Source organism: Antrostomus carolinensis, unplaced genomic scaffold, assembly GCF_000700745.2.
Source record: "Antrostomus carolinensis isolate BGI_N321 unplaced genomic scaffold, ASM70074v2 scaffold23511, whole genome shotgun sequence".
Classification (NCBI taxonomy): Eukaryota; Metazoa; Chordata; class Aves; order Caprimulgiformes; family Caprimulgidae; genus Antrostomus; species Antrostomus carolinensis.
The window spans coordinates 56527-64588 of NW_010295167.1; the positions used below are offsets into that span (position 1 = coordinate 56527).

The window sequence follows — 8062 nt, forward strand, 5'->3', positions numbered from 1 at the left end:
GCCCTTGCTTTCATCCCATCTCCCAGGCACCTTCTCAAGCCTCCCACCCCAGCACAGCACCACCACCCTGGCTCTTCCTGCTGCTCTCCAACCTGGAAGACACCTCCACAGTGTGACACCCTGCGCCCCTCTGCTGGGACCACACGGCAGGGTCAGGCAGCAAATTCTCCCGGTGACAGTGCCTTGCTTCCCCAGCCTGATGGGGTGCAGGTGAGTTGGGGCAGACCTTCCCCTTTGCTGCCATTAACCAAGAAACATCACCTGATGTGTAGCTTTTACATTTTAAGGTCAGGGTTAATTCAAAACAGATGTAGCCAATTTTCTTTTACGAGCACATTATGTTCAAAGCTCCCAATGCACGTGCATTAAACCCCATGGAAACAACCTAACACTGAATAGCAACTGTTTTGATGCAACATCATCCAACATAATAAAAATCTGTTAAAGTTCTTACCATTCAGTCCCTACATACTGTTCTCCCTAAAAACGGATTTAAGATGTGGCTGTGAAACAAAGGGAGCATCATTAGTTACCATATCAAAAAACAAGAACAATGACACGACAAGCAGGGGTTCAGCACTCTGGGAAGGATCTGGCCCTGTTTTTGCCATCACAAGTTAGACTAAGGAAGGCAGTGATTGTGTTAGCTGCAATTTAAACATGCTGAGCACTGGAGCTATGGGCAGGAGTGGCTGCTTGTTAAGATGGAAAAACAATGGAAAGACATGTTTTGCATTCAGATCAGTGAAAATACGACTACAGTAATATAAAAGACGGCATAATCACCTGAATAATGTTCAATTTTTAAAAAGGGAAGACTTATTTAAGAAACACTTCCTATTTCTTTCAAGATTAAGTGATTAAGGACCTTAACCAGTTCTTACTGGAGTTAGTGGAAGCTTTGCCACAGCAGAACTGGGTCTTGGAAAGAGATTGGCAGATCATGTTGGCAAATGCCAGTTTTCTAACTTTGTGGCCATAGCTGGATTAGTTTCTATTGCAGAGCATTGCTTGGATGTGATGTTACAATATGCAAAGCAATCTTCTTCTTTTAGGCACTGCTACAAGGAACCTTTCAGCCTAGCAGTCTGAATTCCTTACCCTGTGAAGTACATAACCTGTTCCTCTCTCCACTACAACTTTGGCTCTATTTATTTAAATATGTACAGAAAGGAAAAAGAAAAGCAGTTCTAACTAAAGATAAAGAAAATCTGGGCACAATCTCCATAACAAACAGCTTCTGGGCCTTCCTACAAGAGTGACATGCTTCCCTGCTAGATTTGCTAAATTGCCCACAACAGGAAAGTGGAGGGAGGCATCATTCACCCACGTTTATGAGATCACTCAGCAGAGATCTCCAATTTAAATATCTTTGCCACTTGTACTAAAGGTGAATTAATTTTTTCCAAGAAGTAGGAGCAAAGACCTCCTCAAGAACACACTGGCAGCAGCTCCTCTTCTCTAGTGCTGGTAGGTGACATCAAAAATCTGTTTCCTAAGGTACTGCAGTATGGCCAAGAGGAAATGAGAGAGATGGGGGAATAGGGGAGGGGGAGGTTGTCCCAGGTAATAGTTCTCACTGTTTTGGATGGAGAAGCCCTCTAAGGCAGTAAGAGCTTTAACAACCTGCTTTTGCAGGACTAAAGGCCCCCAGGATGTGGCTTGAGTCGTTATAGCTCTTATTCCTTTGCATATGGCAAGTTCTTTTATTTCTCTTTACAAAAAATGGACCTAGGAAATACCAAATCAATGCTGACTGTTCCTAGCTGAGAGGCTCACAGGGAAAACAAGACGTGAGCTAAGGATGAGCTAAAAGATTCCTGTGAGTCAGATTAAAAAATAAACTGTCCCCTGAAAACAAACAGCGAGACAGATTCAGATGCGTCCTGCTCACAGTAAACAGCACATGGACTCATGACAAGGGAATCCCATCATCCCACCCCTCAATGGAAGGGAGGGTTGTTCAGCGGGGACCAGTCCTGCGCCACTGAAGACAACTGGGAGTGTATTCTCAGCACTGAATCTCAGAAGAGTCAGTTGTGCAATTCAGCCTGGACACGTGGGGTTATGTCATCCCAATGAAAACATAAACAAAGCAAAAACAACAGCAGCAAAACCAGGAAAAGCCTAAATAAATAAATAAATAAAACCCTGCAGAAGCTGTCACATGTAAACTCTGCCAAGACTCATTTCTGCAGCATCTTTTTAGTTGGTGTTGATTTTTTTTCCCACACCAGAAGCCTCAGCCTTTCATATCAATAACTCTGAAAATACATTTCAGGCCACCTTGCTTGAGTCCCCCATTATGGCTGTTAGATAACCATCTGCCTTGTAAGTGGCTATTGTTACCGTGAGCTCTCTCTTTCATAACATTATCTTGCTGAAAAGCCTTTTCTGAAAGTAGTCCATTAGAGCAAGGGGAAAAAAACCTCCCAGCACCGGCCATGTAGCAGAATCAATGGTTCCCTTTGATCTGCAAGCTCAGTCAGTACTACAAATTTAAGAAACAACTAGGTTTTGCTTTGCTAAGCAAAGCCTGTTAATTTGGCTCATCTGCACTTATAGGATCTTACTGAAAATGCCATCTGTATCAGCTTAGATAAATAATTTAGTAAGATTCATTAAAAAATAATCAGTGAATTAATTTTCATAGTGTACATCTATGCATGTCATTTAAAAAATTCAGTCCTCTACTACCCTGAATGGCTGTGAGGATATTCACAGTGGGTGAAGAAAATGCTGGTGATTGATGGAATAAGACTGAACAGATTTTTCTTATTCTAGTCATGGAATTTCTTCTGAAATCTGTTACGTGTGTTTGAGTCCTATTACTGGCAAGAGCAAAATGCATACGCACTACAGGGAAAATAAGACCCTTTATGTCTGTTGCAGGCCACACATACAGTGCATAAAACTTAACTCCTATTATGACAAAAGAAGTCCACAAAAACATCACTTCATGCTACCGGTAAGGAAATCTTTTGTGCTGATATATAGGACAGGAATGTATACCACTGAAATCACTGAAGATATAATGCTATAAAATGCTACGCAATATATAGAAATATCCTAAGAACATACAAAATTTACTAATAGTGACCTGAAAGTGCAAAGAGTACATATGACTAAATGCCAAGTCCTGATCTATAAAATCCTTTATGAATGACATACAAGCTGATAATTACAAAGCATCAATCAGACCACAAAATAACAAATAAAGAAAAGCATTCTTTAAGAAAATCAAAACGACGACAGAATTTGGAATGTTATCTTTGGGACTCAGAACACCATTTCTACCTTGATATCTACCAAAGCCAAGGAAAATATATGCTTGAACAGGGTAACATAAATAAGAATGCAAAGCACCACAGAATGCCTCGGGACTATTAGCTCTGTATGTCTCAGCCTTTCACTCCAGCAAGCCATTCACTGTTTGTTCTTAGGCATCTCACAGTATTTTACAGGGATCTTTCAGGTATTAAATACAGGTCTAAAGAAAGCTTTTGAACCTCCTTCCAGTGACTGTTTTAGGCATTGTGTGGAGTTATAGAAATATATTTCTATGAAAATTGAGTGCCCTAGTAAACATTAAATTTTCTATTACTTTTCAAAATAAAAAACATAGATGGCTTAAAGACAAAAGCGAGTTTTATAAATACAACGTTAACTTGAGCATTAAATTGTATTTTACTCTCACACAACCATTACCCTGAATCAACGTCAGTATGTTGCAATGATTCGAAATACTGACGCCCTACTACAAGCTACTTTCCCATTTTCCTTTTAAGGATATGATTGTCCTTAAAATATGTACATAGCAAGCAGCCAAACGAACCACCAAGAGATTTGCAAAATGTACTTACACTGAGTATGCGACAGAAAGCTCGAGTGAGCACTTGGGGAGCACCTGGCCTTGGCAGGCAGCACGGCCGCCCTCCCACCCTGCACTCGGCTGCCAGCCCAGGGCTCCCCGCTCCGCACCGGGGCTTAGCACCGAGGAGGATGCTGCTCACCAGTGTGCAGAGGATGGAGGAAAAAACGGGTCAGAAAACAAAGGAGAAAGAGAAAAATGATGGGAAGCCAAAGCATTTTAATGATGATTAGTCACTACGTGAGAAGGAGCTAGTCTAACGTCAGTCTATTAGTTTCTCGATACAGACATCTCACAATGCAAACAAAATTCGTATGATGAATAATTTGCCACACACAAGTCCTCTAGAGATGGGAGTAGATAACTGCTAGTGGGTTTAAAGATGCACCACTCCTACTACTCAGTGCTTCCAGCTTTTATGGTACTACCCCAAGCTCACCACATCCTCTCTCCCTCTCAACTTCCCGTACCCTATAGAACCTCTCTGCACAAGTTGCCCTTAGAGCAAAATGGGGAATTATGATTTTTTCTGCAGAGCTGTCATGCAGGGAAAGATGTGTCCCTTACAGTCAGAGAAAAACAAAAGAATGGAAACAGGAATGTGAGGTTTAGGGACAAGGACCGGGATAATATTCCATGTTCCGTACATTCATCCTTCTGAGGGTATTTCTAAAATGCATAAGCAGAGTCAGACCAAATGCAAATCCCTTTCTCAGGCAAAGGAAACCATCGCCAGCGTGTCTGGAGACAGACTGCAGCACATGCCCTCAGCCCGTGCGTGGGAGCATGCACGCGTGAGCGCGGGTGTGCGCGGGCGTGCGCCCTCGCCCAGGTGGCCGTCCCCTACGAGGAGGTGTGCTCTGACTACACATGCATATGTACAACACGTCTGTGTCAGCAGGCATGTAAAAACCACGCACATACACGTTACATAGAAAGAAAACATATAAAATAATCCTCCTTGAAGTGCATTAAGGTTCGTACTCAAACCATGAAAACAGGGAAACCAGCGGTTTCCCCCTGTTCACTGAGGTGCTGCAGTTCCGTATGAAATCCTGCAGTCATTTCAGAACAATTTTACCCTGGTGACTATAAGGTCATTTCCCCAGTGAACCACACATATACATTTATGTATAGTTCTTACTATTGTTATTTCCTGGCTTTTTATGGTTTATCTAGAACCTTAATATCGTTCAACTGTATATTCTGTATATTTATTTTCCTATTTTCTTTCAATTTAAGAGAAAATAAAAACAACTGCTATGTAAGATCAGACCCATTAGTTTCAGTGATGTGAATTTAGGATTCTCTGCATAATATAGACATGTATATTTTAAAAATGTATAATTTTTTTCAGATACACTGGAGCATATATTTTATATTAACTGTGGTCTGATGATTAAATACTTATATCAAAATATTTTGTAAATACATAACATTTACCTTTAGACTTCAGTGATTTTTGGAGCTTTTTCAGTGTATCATAAAAATATGTCCTCAGGCACATTAAAATCCTAGTAAATTTCTTTGAAATGTTGTCAATGCCCATGTACAGTAGCCACTATTCAAAAATGTCCTGGCCATTAATACATTTCTCATATGATCCAAGCTCATCAGACCATTTTATATACCACTAGCTTACCATATTTCTTTTTCTCTCTTAAAGTAAAATTATTCTGACGTTTTTAAGAATAAAAATAAAAAGCAATGAGAACCCAAACTTTCTTTAAATAGTCAAAAACTAATTTCATATATTTTAAAAAATAATAATTAAAAAACACATTTCTTTCCTGGGTTCCTTCTCTGTAAGGTTTAAGCCCAGAGCAACTTTGTCTAAACCCCTGAAAATAGAGGTTTGTGGTGGCAGTGCTGTCAGAACCTCAGTGCTGACACATGGAATGTGCCACAGGAACAAAATCAGCACTTCAGACTTACTTATCTGGGGATGGATGAGCCCATACAAAACAGAGTTTTGCTCTAATTTAAGGTACTTACACAAAGTTCTATCATTTTAGAACTGTAAAATTATCTACCTATAAAAACTAACTCTTGCTTAAACTCTAGGTAATACAGACGGGTGGGTTTTTTTAATAAAAAATCTGTAGCATTGAGTAAGTCTGCTAAAATATGTATATATTTACACATGGCAAGCAAGTTATTGTATAAATGTGAACATTGTGTGTATATTGGCATTTAGTAAAATGTTTCCCTGAACCTGATTGTATGCATTATCGGACAAGTATTGATGTAAACATCTGAACCTACGTCAGGTGTCTCCATTACCCATTTACATTAGACCAGATCAAAACCAATCAGACAGACAGACAAATAAAAATATGTTTTCCTGTTAGACAAGTCCACCTAACTCCTTAGTTAGCTACTGCACACAAGTCAATCAAGTCTGCTGCTGAGCAGTGCTCTCATTCCTACAGCAGGTAAAATACCTGTTAGGTCGGTTGTTTTTTGCTTGGTATTTTTTCCAACATCTTGTAGAGCAAACACCATTTTCGGAGCCAGGCGTACACCCTCCACTCCTCCCCCAGAAATGATTAAAAGGTAAGTGTATTGGAGAACCTCTCCTGTCGCTCCTTTTGTAACCTGTTCCCTTGAAGAACTCATGGCACTGCTTTGCAGGAGGAAGGATGCTCATTTAGGTTCATAATCCAAGTCCTGCTTCCAAAAAGGTATAAAAATGAACTTCCCCAGTGTTTAGTGCTCCAGAAAAAAGATACAAATGTAAAAAAAAGTGCTCAGAAAGAAGTCGACTTTTTATATTCAGCCATAGAGTCTAGTAAGAAGGGATTCTGAAGTGCAGACCCATGGAGTACAGTGAAGTAAGCCATTCAGGTGCCTTTCTTCAGGTGATGCAAAACTAATTCGTTATCTGTGGGCTCCTACGCAGAATTTCACACACCAACCTTGCTTTCCGTCTTTGACTCCACCTCTTATTAAACTACTTTTTGGCACTGTCCTGGTACGTAACAGCTCTCACTGTCGTCCCTGCTAAGCCCCTGTTACTGACCCGGCGTACCAGTACTTTAGAGACAGGGATTTTTGTTCTGTGCATCTCGCTTTTGGCCAGGTGATGGTGTGTGACATGATGGCTGTTACTGGCATCTGCTCCATGGCTGGCAGAATGCGATGAAAGGTGTTTAATGCTGATGGGTATCTTGGAGTCCTTCACTGTGCTTGAGGGTGTTTTCAGTGAGCACGTGGCTGTTATTGGAGACACGGGCTTGAAGCGTGGCACACAGGTGACCTCTTCGTCCATGGGCCCCGCTGGTGGATTCTCGTCTGGCTCGGTGTAGAGGTCGTAGAGAGCATCCCCGCTGTAGCTGTCCCTGGGAATGGTCTCCTTCTGGATGCTCATGGAACCATCTTCCTCTGGACCAGGGGTGGTGGAATCCCAGTAGCCCTCATCGCTGTTTGGGACTCCTTCGTGCTGCTCCTTCTCCCTGCCCTTCTGCTCTTCTTTGTGGTTGAGGTGAATGGGGATCTGGTGGAGGCCGCCATGTTTCACTGGCACCCTGTTCTGGGCCCCCTCAGTACCTCGGTTCTCCTTCAACCCCTCAGGCTTCTTTGTCCCTCCTCCACCTCCTCCTCCTTCTGTGTGGGTCTCCTCTGACTGCGACAGCATATCCCAGAACTCCTGCAGGTAGGTGTCATCCACCTGGTCTGGGCTGGCCATCTCCTCCCCTCCTCCCTGGTAGGCCACCATGGTGGGGTGCTTCTTGGAGGCACCCAGCTTGCCGGCCCCGGGGGTGCTCTTCTCGCAGCCGCCACTCCCGCCGCCCACATCCTCCTCGTGGTCCGCAATAATATCTCCGCAGCCTGTAAGAGAGTCAAAGCTTTTCAGTGAAGTCACGTCAGCAAACATCAAACAAATACGATCAATCGATTGCTCTGAGGGTGGATCAATAGAGGAAGGGTCAGGGGCGGCTGCCGTCTCTTGACCGCTATCACAGAGAGGTTCAACAGGGGGGATAGTCGTTATTGGAATGTCACCTGTTATGGCCGCATCCTTCGCAGTCCCAACCTCTCCAGCGCCCGGGTCCGGTCGCTCAGGGCTGAGCTCCTCGGGTCGCCTTCCAGCGGTGGCAGGGTCCTCGCCGGGGGGAGGGCTGCTGTCCCCCGACTCCCCACCGCCCGCGTCGGGCTCCTCGGCCGAGGCGTGCGCCCCGTCACCGCGCT

General features: G+C 43.1%; 1 protein-coding gene across 1 annotated transcript; it reads right to left on the reverse strand.

The window, feature by feature from the left end:
• Positions 1–6824: 6824 nt before the first annotated feature.
• On the reverse strand, positions 6825–8057 carry AMER2 (APC membrane recruitment protein 2; the record flags this gene model as incomplete). The annotated part of the gene is made up of 2 exons (XM_029087452.1): positions 6825–7702; positions 7877–8057. Coding segments are annotated over 2 exons (1059 nt in total), but the record flags the coding sequence as incomplete, so codon positions are not given.
• Between the last annotated feature and the right edge of the window lie 5 nt (positions 8058–8062).